This window comes from Salvelinus fontinalis, unplaced genomic scaffold (assembly GCF_029448725.1).
Source record: "Salvelinus fontinalis isolate EN_2023a unplaced genomic scaffold, ASM2944872v1 scaffold_0403, whole genome shotgun sequence".
Classification (NCBI taxonomy): Eukaryota; Metazoa; Chordata; class Actinopteri; order Salmoniformes; family Salmonidae; genus Salvelinus; species Salvelinus fontinalis.
Genome location: NW_026600612.1, coordinates 1 through 18,412, shown reverse-complemented (window position 1 = coordinate 18,412; position 18,412 = coordinate 1). Strand labels below are relative to the sequence as shown.

General features: G+C 45.0%; 1 protein-coding gene across 14 annotated transcripts in view; it reads right to left on the bottom strand.

The window, feature by feature from the left end:
* lef1 (lymphoid enhancer-binding factor 1) overlaps positions 1 to 18,406 on the bottom strand; it is a 61,605-nt gene extending 43,199 nt beyond the window's left edge. For all 14 annotated transcript variants that reach the window (XM_055913883.1, XM_055913884.1, XM_055913885.1 and 11 more), the window contains exons 1-3: positions 18,054 to 18,406; positions 15,872 to 15,938; positions 14,206 to 14,333 (exon numbers count right to left, since the gene is read on the bottom strand). In XM_055913883.1, coding sequence (XP_055769858.1) covers positions 14,206 to 14,333; positions 15,872 to 15,938; positions 18,054 to 18,254 — 396 coding nt within the window. In that variant the 5' untranslated portion in view covers positions 18,255 to 18,406. The remainder of the gene's footprint in view (positions 1 to 14,205; positions 14,334 to 15,871; positions 15,939 to 18,053) is intronic.
* Between the last annotated feature and the right edge of the window lie 6 nt (positions 18,407 to 18,412).

Here is an 18,412-nt window from a genome sequence, read left to right as displayed (position 1 = left end):
ATCTAAAAAGTATGATCTTTGTCCCCACGTGCAGTTGCAAACCGTAGTCTGTCTTTTTTTATGGCGGTTTTGGAGCAGTGGCTTCTTCCTTGCTGCGCGGCCTCTCAGCTTATGTTGATATAGGACTCGTTTTACTGTAGATATAGATACTTTTGCACCTGTTTCCTCCAGCATCTTCACAAGGTCCTTTGCTGTTGTTCTGGGATTGATTTGCACTTATCGCACCAAAGTCCTTTCATCTCTAGGAGACAGAACACGTCTCCTTCCTGAACGGTATGACGGCTGCGTGGTCCCAGGGTGTTTATACTTGCGTACTATTGTTTGTACAGATGAATGTGGTACCTTCAGGCGTTTGGAAATTGCTCCCAAGGACGAACCAGACTTGTGGAGGTCTACAATTTTTTTCTGAGGTCTTGGCTGATTTCTTTAGATTTTCCCATGACGTCAAGCAAAGAGGCACTGAGTTTGAAGGTAGGCCTTGAAATACATCCACAGGTCCACCTCCAATTGACTCAAATTATGACTGGAATTGTGATACAGTGAATTATAAGTGAAATAATCTGTCTGTAAACAATTGTTTGAGAAATTACTTGTGTCATGCACAAAGTAGATGTCCTAACCGACTTGCCAAAACTATAGTTTGTTAACAAGAAATTTGTGGAGTGGTTGAAAAACTAGTTTTAATGACTCCAACCTAAGTGTATGTAAACGTCTGACTTCAACTGTACACTGAAGTATTTTGAGCAAAATGGTGTTATTTTTTTACAACTGCAAGTGTTGGCCATTCAAGGAGTTTCTCTTATGGGTTTACTCTGTCGTCATCGGCCACCCCTCTTGCTTGTGGGAACTATAGAGAAGCAAAGAGAACAGAAGAGGAAAGGCCCACCCCTCCAGACTAGAGCCATGTCATGTCATACCTGGACTACCTATTGAGATGGGCCTTTTGTTAGGTAAATCAGCTGAGGTGAAAAGGAGACTGGAGTGCATCTTTAATAAGGGGTGGTTAGAGGTTGTTCCAGGTGAGAGGTGGATGTGAGTTTAGAGACTTCAGAATGGTTCTGTGGAGGTAGGACAGTATTTGGAGAAAGATGTGTGTAGGGGTTGGGCCAATGTTCTGAAGCTCAATGGTGGTTGAGTTATGTGAAAGTTGTGTTTGGGTTGTGTTGATGTTGTGTGGGGGGGATGGACCAATGTTTTGAAGCTCAGGGGTGGGATTTTTGGTGGATGTGTGAAGTTTGTTTGAGCGATGTGTTGTGGGTGTGTGTGTGGGTGCACATGTGTGTGCACGTGCGTGTGTGTGTGTGTGTGTGGGGAGGCAATGCTGGGCCAATGTTTTGAAGCCTTTTAGTGCCTTGCCTGGTAGTTGTGTGAAGGTTGTAGGGGCGTTGTGTGAAGGTTGACAGAGCGTTATGTGGGGGTTGGACTGGGTGTGTTTTGGCAGAGCCCGGGGCACCCTGCAGGATGTTCACCTTGCGGCGGGGTGCAGGCCTCATTATCACAGCAGGACCTGGTCACATCAAAGAGCTGAGGAAAGGGCAAACATTCCACTGAAGTGCCACTGTCAGCAGGCCTGGCTACCCCCTACCAGCTTGACCAAGACCAGCAAGCATGTTCACACACACACACACACACACACACACACACACACACATACGTACGTTCTTTTGTTACCTATATAACGTAATCGCCACTTATCATGTACGAGCCCAGGCAAACACAGTGGAAAACCTCCACAATGAATGAGTCACACAACAGACTGCAGATCTTCTTCCTGGCAGAGTTTATTGGAGAGGGAGAACACACAAACTCTCCCACACACCCACTTCACCTAAAATGTCAAGCAAAACTGTGATTGACTATCTAGGGATCCCCACAACACATTTTTTTATAGAGTAAAATCTAAAATCGAGTGTACATTTTTTCATGTAGTTGGCTACAATATCAGCTAAGATGACAGAAATACTGGTTTCTAATGAGTTTCTAATGAGGTGATGGAGAGAAATGGAACTCTAGAGACCTCTGGTCTGAATCGGGTAACCGGTAAAGCTGACAACAAGTAGAAGTTGTGCACCCGAATCCGGCACAACTCTTTATTTTTCTTATTGAATCAAACGGCAAGTTTTTTTTTTCTCCTCGTCGATCCATTTTTAGCTACTACCCCACTGCTGCATGAACACACTGCATGGTATATCACTAGAAACCTTTTGGACTGCCGAGTTGCTACATTCATGCCAAGTTATCGCCACATTCACAACAACGAACGCTAGCGAGCCAGGACCCTTAGAGAGGCACACAAATGAAAACGCAGCGCAAGCTAATGTTTAGCGCTCGCTTAAACCCAAGCCTGAGTCTTCACAACACAATAACAGAAGGGGGAAATGGAGAGAAAAGAGAGAAAAACACCACAGAATGATTGGCAGAAAAAGTGCTGAGAAAGTCAGCCTCATGCGCCACGTTTTAGAAACCAAGGAACAAGAGAGGATTTGCCTGCTACACCTAGATAGTGTGTCCTCCCTCGCTCTCAGCCAGGTATTCTGGGCATGAATGGCTGTCAGTTTGGATTTGGGAGCTCAGCGTTGAGGCGGGAGAATGGAGTCTGACTGGAGTGGTGGGGGTCTTTGTGCCTGGCTCTACCTGTGGAGGAGAGCGCTGGAAGCAGCAGTCAGCTGGCAGACCCCTCTCAGAGCGCTAGCTAGCTCCATGCTAACTAGTAACTAACATGTGATATTGAGAGCTGTAGGCAGGTAGCAGTTCCCCCTCAAAACGTTAGCTTCATAATAACTCGTACAGTAACACTAGCCTAACATCTCTAAGTATAGTGGTTCCCACTGTACTTGAGAAGAATAATGAGACCATAGGCCTACTGGTAAAATGATGGGGTACTTCAGGGGTACTCTGGGAAGAGCAGAATTCAGTTGGTGACTCAGTACCACTGACTCAGTAGTCCTCTTTGACAGCGCTAACCAGCTCCATGCTAACTAGAAAACACTAGCCATTGAGGGAAAGGGTAGTTAGCTTAGCCATGGGGTCATGGAAAAGGTGAGAACCAGTGGGGGGCAGATGGCGACAGGCTGGCGGGGAGTGAATGTTTACGAGGATGGTTTGAAACGGCACGCGTTGAGGAGAGGAGCGTGTATCAGGGGTGAATGATTTGAATGGGTGCCGCTTGAGCTGGGGAGTGTACTGACCTAGTTTCACTCGTGCGCACACACACACACACACAAACACACACACACACGCACACACACAAACACACAAACACAACCTTGGGGAAGTAAACACTCTGGCACAGTGGCAGGTATCTAAATTCAATGACAACAGAGCAACAGAGTGAGCCAACTGTGCGTCTGCTAATATATATTTATATTACTAATCTAAAAACGCAGTGAAATATGATGTCCATACATATACTAATGTACAAAAATGTGTTGTATGCACACCTATTGTATATTAATGAATATTACATTAAAAATAGTTTTGCTGACCAGCATTTTGCTCCTGTTTTAACCATAGCAACTCAGAGGATCCATTCTTCCCCAGAGCCACGACGCCTGTGTCCAAACGATCTTACATGTGAACTTCTGACCCCATAGTCACATGATCAATGGCCTTTTCACCTCAGCTCACCTCTGCTTTTTGAAGACCAACACCTCCTAGTCGTCTACTCCCACTGGCTAGGCAGCTAATAGCCAGGTAATAGACTTCAGCAGGCTATTGGATTACCTATAGTGAGTCATTTCAGCTTCGTCGTCAAATATAAAGGGCAAACTGACAAAGTCAGTCACATTTTTTTTTAAATGCATGTTTTGATAAAAATGTGGGTGTTTCTACATAAGGGGATTTAAACTACTATATATATATATCTTACTCTCTACCCCTGCATCAAGATATAGAGTTGTAAGCCCAGTCATCGTTACTATAAGCCAAAGCATTCATCATTGTGGATCTGGTTACAAACCATTCTTGTCTTTTATAAAGTAAAGGACAGAAGTACAATAGGTCCGACTAGCAGCCCAGCTGTTGTTTAGGTGCAACTCCTCCTTTTTAAAGGATTAACCGGTGAGACACTAAACACCTGCTTTTCAGCCTGGAATTAGTCATTAAAACGCCACATTTTCAGCTTCTCACACACACACACACACACACACACACACACACACACACACACACACACACACACACACACACACACACACACACACACACACACACACACACACACACACACACACACACACACACACACACACACACACACACACACACACACACACGGCTAGTCTCCTCAGATCTGAATGAAAACAAAGCTATTCTAAAAGGCGTAATCCCCTCGGAACAAATGGCTATTCTCCACTCATGTATGACTAGGCCTGCGTCCTAAATGAATCCCTATCCTCTTTATAGTGTATTACCTTTTAACAAGGCCCCTGAGGCTCTGGTCAAAATTAGTGCACTATATTGGGAATAGGTTGCCATTTGCAATGCGCACGAGGGAACACTTCAGCCAGCCTTTCCAGGATCAACCCAATCACAAGAAAAGCTCCGCCCCTATTGGTTACTTTTGTGAGACGCTTTTGTAGAGACGTAAGGCAAACCAAAACAATGACCGTGTTAAAACATGGTCCCTAACAACGGTCGGACCTTTCTCTCAACCACCCCTTAAGAAATGGTAATCGCCTTACATTGTCATGATATATTCAAATCCTGATTGTAAAGAAAGAAACTGCATGGGCCCGAGCCCAACACATGTAGCCTCGAGAGCACAATTCATTCATCTGACACCACACTTGAAATAGATGCAGAATGACAACAAAATGAACACAACACAGTTAGAATTCAATTCCATTTTATGTGGCTCTTGAAAATAATGGACTAGTACAGTATTTCCTTTGTGTATCAGAGACTAATTTTAGACTTAGTGGGGGGTAGCTATGTTTCCATCAGACCAATCGGCACTCTTTACACTACAAGGCCTATCTCGAATGAGCCAATCGTAGTGTCTCTCTTCCAGCATGGCGAGAGATAGCGCGAGATCAACAGAGATCACCGACTCATGAATAGCACCCCAATATGTAATTGCATTAAACCATTACAATGCTCAAACGCTTCTGTGGTCTGAACATGGTCTATACACAGGAACACAAAGAGAACGAAACACTCCGGTGGGCGACTAGCCTAGCATTCGTTCACACCTCTTTCCAGATCTCCTGCCATATCAGAGATAGGAAATAACCAAAGCCAGGCTTGGTGCGCCGTGGACTTTTATGAAGTCAAAGAATCTCGGTGAAACGTCTATGAAACTGTCATATCCCATCATTCTTATAGTACAGAACGAAGACCCTGTCTGTGTATAGGGCTCACATGAAGGGTGGCGTGCGATTTAATAGCAGTTGAAGCGTCCCTCTCTCCACCAAGGCGCCCATCTTGATTCCTCTTTTCTTGGTGGCGGAAAAGGGGGATGAGGAGGAGGGATGGGAGGTGGGGGGGGTCACTTGCTTTTTTCGTCCCCTTTCATCTCAAAGATAGGTGCGTGTCGGGGGGCAGAGGGGGAGGAGGTCGGGGCTCTGGATCGATTTGATATTTGGATGCATTGTTTGATGACGGGGAGCTCAAAGCCGAGAACGTCCCTCTGAAGTCTCTCCTAACGGGAGACATGAAAAGTCTCACCTGGTTCCCCGAGCAAAACTGAGGGTCTATGTACTGGGGTGGGGAGATTGGGCAGACAGACAGACGCCACACCAACTGAGGCATTTTTTTCACTGTAGCTCCCTTGAATTTTCTCATTTTAGAGCTCAATCCTTGTCTGCATTACCTATCAATAATTCTAAATCAAAACATGTATTTCCAATATTTTCAATACAGAATAGCAAGATTGTCAACACTTAGTTCCTAGTCAAGACTTAGTTCCTAGTCAATCCACTCCGTTTCATTTAATCACCATTTCAGTTTGTCTTTATAAAACAATGTCATCATATCATCACTGGTACCCCCACTCTAGAGCTGGGACGATAAACCGAAAATGATCGACACTGACCAAACCAACCACTTATCGTGGACATTTGGCTGATATCGTTCATTAGGATAAATAACCTTCGAGGGCCCAACTAGAGAAATGTGTTAAATGCTAATATGGATGACTGTTAAATGGGACAATTGATAGCTACAACATCCAAAGTAGTAGTAAAAGCAGTTACGGGTAATATAAATGTCCAAAAATAACTTTGGTGTGCGTTAATGTTGTACACGCATCGCTCAATTGGTCTTTATCATGAGAATTCAGTCGATTTGCCGTAATATGGATTTTTGTCCATATCGGCCCAGCTCTACTCCACTCCTTGTCTTAACACTAGTGTAAATCTAATGTCCTTAATGTGTGTGTGTGTATATCCCCAGGAGAAAATAACAGCCTTCCCTTCCATCACCACCAGACTAGCCCCAGATGAAAATGATGATCAAAGGAAGTAGAGGCGAGAGGAGGGAGGAGAGGAGAACAGAGTGTAGCTCATCAGATGAACAAACACACTCTTGCTGGATATCTTTATGGGTTTCATCACCCTGCATCAAGTGACTCTCCGCCGAGCACAGCTAAACAAAAGAGCTGTTTTCGTCTTCATGAGAAAGAAAGAATATCTTTCCCTTTAAATGAGGTCATCTGTTCCAATAATAGACGGCTGGTATATTGCGATGTTTGTCATTTCTAGTGGTTACAGAACACTAATCAGAATCAGGTAGCCATCATCACTTCAGAAGAGGCAAAGATTCACATCATTTCAGCATCGTTCCCCAACAAAACATGACCCAGGACCCAAGACCTGCTGCTAAGTGCCGTGGTGTGTGTTGCATACTGTAGCAGTGGTATGGCCCAGACCCATAGCAAGAGAGCGGAGAGAGAAAGAGAGAGGCAGTAGTCCCATTCTACTCTGCTTTCCTCTTCTCTCTGTGACCCGCAGCCATGCAGACTATCTCTCCAGCCGCGCTCCTCTCTCCAGCCACGGCAAATTGGGTGCCCGGGGTGCGAGCCTGGGCCAAGCCTGGCATTTGGGGGCCATCCGAGGCGCCAGGCATGAGGGGTAGAGATATGGCACTGAAGGGGGACGGAGGGAGCAGCGGGTCGGTGGTGAGGGGGCGACACCAGGCACGAGCCCCAACACAAAGGGAACAGGGCTCGTTAGAGAGACGAAGCTAGCTAGAGCTCCATGGCAATCACTGCCTGCCTCTCTCCCCCTCCCTCTCTCCCTCCGCTCGCCTCAGTCATAAATATGGCTACATCTGCAAGTGTAATCACTCCATTGTGGCCCGATTTTCTGCTCTGCTGGACGGCGGCATGGCGGCCTGCTTTTCAGCACCTCTCCCTCGCCTTACTTCCTTCCCTCCCATGTCCGTGACCCAGTGGTGACTTCTCCTGGCTGGCTGGCGAAGGCCAGTCAGTGAGTCTCTGAGATTACAGACACGCAGTCAGTCACTCAGGTAACAGAGTTACTAATCTGGCCCTGTTGAATTACACATAATTGCCTCGGCACTGTGATTGATTTCAGCCCTGGAAAGGAAAAGACGACCCCCCCCCTCTCCTCTCTTCCCCTCCGACATGCATACACCCCTCCTCCCTCTCTCCCCTTCTCCGGCGCTCCAGCGTGAGCAGCAGCCAAGACTCTCCAGCTAGTAGGAGGCTTTGAAGAGATCAAAGCCGAGGCCGGGAGCAGTTGTGCACCCTGGGAATACGGATACGGGGAGGCTCTCTACTCCTCAGACCTATTTTCCAGCGTCATGTCGGATTGCAGCTGTATTGCATTTTGCCAGTTCTCTTAATGCTCTTGGTTTTTACTTTGACATCAGTGATCCCCCCCCCCCCCTGTAGGTTTCTTCAAAAACAAGGGGGAGGAAAAAGAGAGGGAGTGGGGGAGAGGGAGAAGGCAGGAGAGAGGGGAAAGGGAAATGGGGGGGATGGAAAAGGAGGGAGAGAAAGAGATCTACGGCTGATGTTTTCTCTTCACAACTCCATAACAGGGCAGTTGAAATGAGAAGGGGGGAGAATGCTGCATTTGTTTTCAATTCCGAGGCCGATATCAAAGGAGCGGCAAACTTTTATGGGTTTCCCAAAAATTAAAGACCATTCAAAGAGCTGTTTTTTAATTTTATTTTTTATAGCCAAGACCACACAAAATGAATTGACAGCAAACCCCTCCTCCTGTCCACCCCAGCTCTGCAAGCTCCAACAGAAAGGAAAGAGAAAGGGGGATACCTAGTCAGTTGAATGCATTTTGAATGCATTATAATGAAATATGTCTGCGCACGCGCTCGGTCGCTCTCACACTCCAGCCAGTATATGTACAGTGTATGTACAGTATATGTTGGAAATAGTTAAGAAGGGAGAAATAAATGACGCATTCGTTGTGCGCTAGCAAAAGCAAAAATACAAAAAGAAGGGGGGAAAAGAGAGCTATATCCATCTATCCATTTAACAGCTTGTACAGTAACTATACCGGCCCTATACCCAACCTTCTACACTGAGGAGCATTCATCTTTCAGTGCTGTCAGATACACACACACACAGAGCATGTGAGTCTCTTTAGCTCTCACACCCACCACAGCACACACAAAGAAATAATGAGCTTCTGAAAAATATAAAGGAGGGAAAAAAACAAGAGTAAGTTGACGGTAACAGAGCGGCTATTGATCAAGGCCGTCACACTAGGACAAGTCAGAGCTGTTTGCTGCTTCTCTCTGAAGTACGGAGCGCTGGGAGGAGTTACACTCAGTGTTTCACCCCTGCAGCTCCCATTGTCCCGGTCACAGTTACTGCCTGAACTACATGGCACAAAGCACCAAATATAGACCTGGTTTTCACTAAACTAAAAAAGGGATGATTTTATGATAATGTTGCGACAGTGAAGAACTATTTGGGGACTAAATAAAACGAATGGCATCAAAAGGGTTTCAGCTACACCACTTCAAAAGCCTCCCCATTCATCTCCAGTTGAAGCGCGTCAATGTGGAAAAACAACAGTGTTTTGCTTGGCGTCTTGGCTTTGTGGTGGAGCCAGTCTTATCAGCAGTGTTTAGGTGGTGGAGGGAGGCTAGGAGTCGGGCTCTGGTCCCTGTGTGCCGAACTGAGCTCCCACAGAGTGGCTTCAACAGGAGCCACGCAGCCTGGGGAGTGGAGGGACTTTCGCCGGGGGCCCTTCTGCGGACCCGGGAGTCAAAACAACAAGCTGGAGTGACGACAACCGACGCCCCACGGAGACAACGAAAAAAGCCACTATCCTCTCTAACCTTCCACTCCCACCCACCCACCCAACACACCCCAACTCAAGCACACGCCTGTCCCCTCCTTTCCGTATCCCCTGGTGGTCATGAGGCGGTGAGAGTGAGGCCCCACTCAGCAGGTGCTGTGGCTGGGGCCCGGCCTCGCCTGTGCAGGCTGGCTGGCTCCATGGAGCAGAGACGGGCTAGAGTGTTCATCCATCACCGTGTTCATCCATCATCTCGTTCATCCCTCAGTAGGATGGATGAACGAGGGAGAAGAGAGGAGGGCTAGAGTGTTGTGATGTCCTCGGCTATGATGACAGTCTCGTTTTGGTGAGAGCATGAGAGAGCACATGAAAACAAACACTCACAAATATGCACACACACACACACACACACACACGCACACACGCACACACACACACACACACACACAATACGATAGATGTTTTACCATATTCCCACAATGCTCTGTTACAAGTTTCAAGTTAAAAAAACATGACACACTGTCCATATAGTCAAAACATGAGCGACCAACATACACAGTCCCACAGTCCGTCAGCGTCGTAACACAAATTCACACCACGTTATGTGAACACTTGGTGCATCCTGCCTGGACTTATTTTGTCTTCTCATCTTACAGGGAGAGAAAGGGGAAAAAACACCAGTCGTTTCAATTTAGGGAGAGGATAATTCCTCCCAGCTCCACTTAACAAGATGAAAGACTTTGATAAGGGGATTGCAACCACATGGAATCATTACCGTGGAGGGAACGCCATATGGAATAAATGTGTCGACCAGCCTCCTCGCCATGTACCATACAGTACAGTAGTTTGACGCACGCTCCGTGTCAATGATACTGTTTATAAAGAGCTGAGACCCAGAAGCACACAAAGGGTGGGAGGACGCTGGAGCTTTCTGTGAGGTCTGCACAGTGTGACAGACAGACACACACACACACACACACACCATGCTCTTTGTCAGACCTGCACAGCAGATGACATCAATGCTGCAATAATCCTCTGGTGATCCTTGAAATTTAACCCCCCCCCTTCCACAAAAATGTTTTTTAAAAACTTCAAATAATTGACTGTTTTCAAAATGTCATATTTGGTCACAAAATATAGTAATATTGTTTGTAGGCCAATTTTAGGCAACGACATCCAGCGGCAGACTCACACATCAAATAGATCCCAGCTGCTTCACAAATCACAACAAAACGCTCTGCTCGATTCAGCGCCTCGAACCGCTTTACAACCCCGCAGTCGTGGATAAAGAACTACACATGGCGCCGCACGTTACCGCAGACTACACTGCGTGTGGACATGAAGGGCTCCTGGGAAATGTAGTATTCTCATAACAGGGATCGGTGCTGAATGGGGCCAGGGTTTGAGACTGTGAGGACAGATACACATGGCACTGGGGATGACGAGGGGTACGTCTCAAATGGCACCCTATTATTAGTGTGCTACTTTTGACTAGTCCTATGGGGCCTGGTCTAAAGTAGTGCACTATATAGGGAATAGGGTTCCATTTGGGACGTAAGCGAGAAAAGGGGTGCGCGGTCAATCCCGTTAGGTAAGCCCGGGTTAGTGATTCCACACGGCCGCGCAATGCCGCCAAGGAGATCCGTCACGTTCTCGCTGACATCAAAGGGGAACCGCAGTCTCCCCCCACGGGCTCTCACACACGACAAGGACCCGCCACCGAGGGGGAAGACAGGGGGAGGGAGGTATGGCCTGGGAGGGGCAGCAAATGGTTCGCTCAGCTCTCTGCACACCAAAAGCCCAGCTTAAAATCAGCTATGGCGATTCCATCTTCCCCGACTGCTGCACTGACAGGCTGGGGACTGGATGTTTGGAGAGCCTGGACTTATGCTCGGAACGAGCTAGTGGATTCAAAGTTATAGTTCTAAAGTAAGGTAGTGTGTGAAAATGGCTTCCACCGTTACAGGCTTGGTGGTTACAAGTTAAAAGTTGTCATGCTCAAATTCAGATGTTTGATGAGAAGGTGACAGAAGTTTAAACTATGACTGGATCCAGAGAGGAGCATTCTATTAAACCACAGTAATCCTGAAGCTATACATCTGCTACAACGACTCAAATAGCATTTCTCATTGACTCCAGTGCACAAGTTCTACATACACTTTCTACAGTCAGAAAACAGAGCGGTCGAGTTAACGCACATACAGGAATGTGTTAGCTCGATAAGTCCGAGGTTTTAGCCAGAGAGAGATGAGAGCTTGACTCCAAGCTGCCAGCCCATCCAGACATCGAGCGTGGTCTTCACAAAGACTTAACAGAGGCCAGAGTAGGGAACACAATCCCCCTTCTCTTCCCAGAGTTCTGTACAGTCCGGCCCTCTGGCCATGGGAGCTGGAAATATGAGCCATCACACACGCACAGTCACTTTAAATAATCCAATATGCAACAGTCAAACCTCACACGACCCTATATGTGAAGACTCGAAGAACACACACACACACACACACACGAGAACACGTCACTACAGTTCTCACTGACATCAATATACAGTATAACTGTAGATAACACTTTAAACAAAATAGTAAATGTATTTACTTCACTGGGCTTCTGGGTAGACTAAATAGTGGCAGGCAGGGTTTTCAATGGATTCCTCTGGAACAAACCACACCAACCAAGAGCCAACATATACTGCTACAAAGTGTAACCTCTGTATTGACAATGACATGGCCAAGTAGAAAACACTAATATGACACAACCCTCACTTTATATGTTATAATAAAGAGCAGAATAATAATAATAATAATGAGGCATTCATTTTCATTTCACCATGTAAACTTTAGACCTAGGGCGGCAGGTAGTCTAGTGGTTAAAGCGTTGGGCCAGTAATCGAAAGGTTGCTGGATCGAATCTCTGAGCTGACAATGTAAAAATCTGTTGTTCTGCCCCTGAACAAGGCAGTTAAACCCACTGTTCCCCGGTAGGCCGTCATTGTAAATAAGAGTTTGTTCTTAACTGAGTTGCCTAGTTAAATAAATAAATAAAAAAGACCTCAACTGCAGTCTAAACCTGGACTACCACCTCCAGAAATGAAGGGATATCTAACATCCAACTGAGATCCTCTCGTCCTTCCACAGAACTTTATTGAATCAACTGCACAGAGACAATCTCCATATGTGCTACTGGTCGTGGTGACTCCACCACACTAACCCTATGCGCAGCTGAACTCCTCAAACCAAGGACTTCCATTCCTTCTCCTTTTAAAGATCTAGTACAACTCCTTAGAGGTCCTACAGCTCACGCCTTGCTTCCCTCCCAAAAATCTGCTGACAATCAGCAACTCTGAACAGCTCTGTCAGTTGGGCCTCATGCACAGGAATGCCATGGCCAATGAAAATCAATCTAAACTGTAGAGGGGGATGGAGGGAGGGAGGGAGGAGGGAAGAAAGGGAGAGAACGTGCCTTTGATCTGGGTGAAAACTGATCCTAGGCCTGCAGATACTGTGGCTGCGGTGGCCGGCAGGCTTGATACAACAGCCAGGCAGCACACACATTTCACATCCAGCCAATCAACAGCCAGGCAGCACATACACGTTTCACATCCATCCAATCAACAGTCAGGCAGCACATACACGTTTCACATCAGACTAGAAGAGAAGACTTGTGTTCCAACTTCCATGACTGCACCGCCACCAACCGTATCCATTTTATTGGATAAGTGAGAGAAACGTACATAAAATCGACTAAGGATTTATTGAAGATGGGGAAATTTGGCAAAACAAAAAGTGGGCGGCAACCACGGAAATGAGTGTTTAAAACGGTCCAGGCAGCGAGAGGAGGGGCCAAATAACAGGAGTAATTTCTTTATTTAAAGAAGGTTGGGTGGAAGCCCCTCAGTCCTTGAGAAGGTATCCATTCCATAAGTATCCAAAACAATTATATTGGAGCGGAAAATTGTCTGAAAAAATATCTACGGTCGAGGACTCCTATACAAGAGCAAAGTGGGTACCGCTGCCACGAGATGAGAACACCATTCACTTTGTATTGTCAGACATATTCACACAGTCGCTAAACAGACTTCAAACCCTTCAAGTGAATTTCATGATGAAACCAAGTCAGACACACAGGCAGACATAAGCCAGAGTCTTTGGTCCTTGAACAATGCGTGCATGTCTGTGTCCTGTAGTCTATGTGCTAGCAGGGTGCGGGGACAGGCTTTGGGAGGCACCGAGCCATAGCGAGACTGGGTGTATTCACCACACACAACTCCACCCCACACACACACACACACACACCAAACAGGATTAGGGTGGACAGCTGCTGGCATGCCCTGGCGTTTTGCGTCTGTCTTGCTGCTAATGTTCAAAAAGAGACAGACACAGGAAGCCAGCCACCAGGCCTACAGCCTGAAATTAATACTGTTATGTTATAGGGACTACAAGCATGGTGACATACGGCAACCCTGGCTATTTCCGCAAACTCCCTCTTCAGATGGGATGTTGCCGTTAGGCCTCCGCGACCATGTCAGCGTAACCGCTGGGCTTACTGTCCATATGTAAACAGACATTGATTCAGTTAACAAGACGCGAGAAATCATACATCATATACATGTCGTTCATCTGCTGGAAAGTATGAGAGGCATGTGGGGGAGACTAGATCACGTGGTTGCCAAGGGGACAGATCATCACAACATTACAGGGGCATGTTATATACGGCTATCACAAACCGGCTACATCACACTAGGAAGGCGGTCGAAGAGAGGCAAAGAACATTCTAGAGTTGAAACGATGTTAGAAAAGATTAATGGAAATGTTCATATACAGGTATATTTGAAAATAAATCCCAGGTTAAGCTCTTTTTTAGGGGTTTAGACCTGGTTAAGTATTTAAGATCGAATCAAACTTGACGCAGTGAAAATGCACAAACTTGACAGATGGGTGGAAGTGATTGATTGATGGAGGTATAGTGAAACTGGACTCACCGTTCTGGGCATGGGCGGCGACAGGGAGCCGTTGTTCATGTAGGAGTCGTTGTTCATATTAGTCATCATGATGTAACCTGGGTATCCAGAGTACGGATGACCTTTGTTGTACATGTCTAGGTGTTTCCCTGGAAACGGGCCCAAGAGACAGAAAAGTGTGAACTTGAGGCTTGGTGCAAATCGTACATTTACGATCATTAAATGGAAGATTTGTTAGAGAACTTGAGTCAAGCACATTCATCTCCATTTGGATTTGGATCCATTATATAGAATAGCATCTCTAAGCAACAGTCTGATCAAGTAACATAACAGCAATATTCACCGCCATCATAACTTCAGCAGTTCAGAGTCATTGGGGAAATCTCCTCGAGTTTATAGCCTATTAATACAGTTACATGTGAATGGTCATTGCCAAGTTACAGTTTCTAACAGCACTGGGTCAGTCTAGCACTGTGACCATCGCATCATCGCTCCATGCATGCCTCTTGATGGCGTAATGATATCGCTGTCGACCGCTGTGACCCGGCGCCCCCCGTTTCACCAGTCTTTTGTCTCTCATGTCTTGGAGAAAGGGGAGAGGAGGGCTGCACTATACAGAGCAACAATGGCGTCCCTCCGTGCCAATTAGCGTCAATTAGGAGGAACATACAGACTGTGTCAAAACAAGAGACGCCCCTACTGTTCCCCACGCCTCTGACCTAAAGAGAGAGCATTTGTTCGGGTCCGTCCCCCTGCCTGAATAGAAACTCGCGACAAACTATTTGGTGGCTGTTGGTTGTCGCTTTCTGGGGAGGGGGGTGGTGTGTGTGTCTGGTAGATTGATAGCAACATGGGCTTGTTGTGGGGAAAGGGAGTGTTTGGTTTGAGGGGTCCTATTCAGGGCTGCTGGGGGAACAAAGAAGAGCCACTCTTAACAGAACAGAGCTCCAATCATGACCCGCAGCTCTATCTGGGGTCAGAATACAGCCTGGACCAAATAAAGACATCAAACGGGTCTGGTGCTGTCGCACAGCAGCAACATGTTGTACAGGACAAAACACACAGACACAGAGAGACAAAGAGAGAGATACAGCGACAGAGAGTGTGTGTACAAAATAAAATACAAATATGCCAAGGAGAATATTAAGTGTCACTCACTACTAGTATCAGAGAGCCACATGCTTAAGTCACTGCCTATCTTCACAGGTTTTTATTCATGTCAACGTAACAATTTAAATGCATCAGTATTGCATCTTTCTGATGACCAGGCAAGGGGCCGCAGCCATTGGGATTGTTCAACAATTCTCTGCATAAATAATAACATTTCCTACGGACCACAAAAGACTTACATATAGAACTTTATTCCCCATTCAGTTTGTCCATGCCCTGACTAGAATCAATTCAGATATCATCTCTGCATCAGAATGAACTGGGGTCAGATAAGAAAAAGGACCATAGTGTGACTGATCGGTTCTGAACAGAAAATTAAGTGGGTAGAAGCTTTTCCTGTCTACCATCTTTCTTTCCTTTAAAAATCAAATAAAAATCTCTCAATAATCAAGCCTCCAGAAACTGATTTTAATGTTGTGCCGTTATCTTGGCTCAATGTGACCCATATATAACTGCAGATCTCTAAAACATGCTGATAACTGACAGGATAATATTTAATGTGATGTGTGTCACTTACCATCATCGTGATGGTCTCTGTGTTTTTCATGATATGAGTCTTGGGATATTTGGGATTGTCTAGTTCCCTGTGAGAGACGGAGACAGAAATTAGGTTATTAAATTCGTCAAAAAATTCAACAACACACACACACGCTGTTATGGCCTGTTCTTTCAGCTTGTCCCCGGATTTAAGAACACATACACAGTGAGGCGAGCGCGTTGGGGAGAGAAGGGTTGACGGAGCGGTCGGTATCAACCCCTCAACGAGCCACTTAATTAAGCTTTATGTCCTTAAGGAGCTTACAAATTAACTTGCATCAGTCTGCTTTCATTTTCACCAACCAATTTAACCAAAGCTCCAACCAAATTCAAAATCAAATGAATCACGGTAGCCTATGATGTTTTCCAATACAAACGTGCTCTGCACAAAATAACTGCGAAAATAGAGAAGAGGGGATGATGTGTACTGTGTAGTCGACTGCTTTTCCAAAATACCGTGAACCCCTCCACATGCATCTCCTTTCCCCCTCCCCCCTCGAATGGGAACGCGTAGAAAAGACCTCCTTTTGGAGTTCACTTCCCTGAGGGTGGCTTCCAGCAGAGTCACGGAACTTCACTGGATTCTCAATTAACATTCAACCTCCGTCTTATTTGCGTCTGTGACAGCTGTAACTATATGAGCTCGGCCCAGAGTCAGTAGGCACCCTAATTCCATTAACATTGGATAATGACAAATGGCAACAGCTAATTGCGCTAGGTTTACCTTTGTATACATACAGCATCCAGAGCTAGAGACTTAGTAACAGCTGCCTAGCTCAGATAAAACATATATATTCAGGCACAAAGTTAAACTTGCTATTGAATATGAAACTCACTGCACTGAGGAGGAATGTGACAATCACACAGCCTCAAACGATGTAAGCTACTCTTGTTACAGCTCTTATAAATGCATTAGATACATGATTGAGATAAAGGAATGACAGATTATTTAAATGCATAAGCAATGTGAACAAAATATCTACCAGTATTACCTTCAAACCTGTACTGTGGCAGTGACATTTCTTTCATATTTCAAATATGAATACGATCTATATCAAAACTAAATATTTCCATTAATCCCCCCCTCCCCCCCTCCCAATTTAATTCCGTCCTTTAACAATGTGTTGTCTCTCCATGAAATGGCCATAATCTCCACAAAACATACAGAAATGTGTTGGCCTTATTTCACATTGGGAATATGAGTGTCACTGTAATCTAGAGGTGCTACATTTTGTCAGGTGTGGTTTTCCTTCGAAGATGCTTTCATCTGGATTTCCCTTTGAAAAAACAAACATTTGTTTTATATCAAATACGATTTGATCTGTCCAAAAACGCTTTAATATTTTATATTATTCATAGTCTATATTATCCAACCTGGTGAAACATTGTTTAATTAAATCACCTAACCCATAGCAATATTGCTATTGTTACTGTAATAATTATAAGTAGGCATAGTTATCATTTTACTAATATTGTTTTTTTTTATCAAGACAATGATTGTTATACCAATCATATTACTACTACTACTAATAATAATAATAATAACTATAATAATAATAATTCAATAGTGCTAATTTAATATTGCAATAGGCCTAACAAAATAATTCAAAATGTATTCACGAATTCATCACCTATAGTGCAATATTTAATTTAAAATTTCAAATAACCTCGTAAAAACTGTACAACAAGTTCTCTGAATTGCAGAAAAATATTATCTCACATTAAATTGTTCTGTATGTTTTGACCTTTGGTATAATTCGTCAACAATGTTTTGAAAAGCTCTGCAGCCACGTGCAGCAGATTTATTTATGAGCCTCTGTTTACAACTGATTACAAACAGAACATGGCTACTATTTACACATTAAAATAGTCATATTATACACATATAATATTAGGCTACACATCGCCTTGTTAATTATGACAAAACCAAACATACTTTGGGCAAATTTCCAGTCATTTTATCAGCTTTTCAGCTTTTATTTATTTAGCTTTCATAAAATGTCCAACTGACTTCCCTGAAATGGGGGCTATTATTTAGAGACAGGTGAACTTGAATTAATATGTTGTCGTTAGAAATTTGATGGACATTTATTTAGGCTAGCCTATATAAAGGCTTGGCAACATGTAACACTAGACTTAAGTACAAGAGAGGAAATACTCACATCATGATTGCTGTTTGGACTCGTCTCTGACTCATGTACTAAAGATGACTTGATATCTGCCAAGTCTCCCTCGTCTTCCTCTGAGTGACTGAGTTCTGCGAATATTTGTTCTTGGTCTCCCTCATCCTTGAACGGAATCATTTCGTCGGTGGCACAAAGCTCAGGGTCCCCGCCGCCACCACCACCTGCTAGTTGGGGCATTTTGATTCAGTCGAAGTACTCGCACTGTCCAAATTGGAGGAACTATCGAAATCCCCAAAAGGAAACCAAAAATGTTCCTTGAAGCGGCTTGAAGTGTTGCGCTCGGAACCCTGGAGGAAACTGCGTGCGATCACGTTTTTTGTTTTAGCTAAATTAAC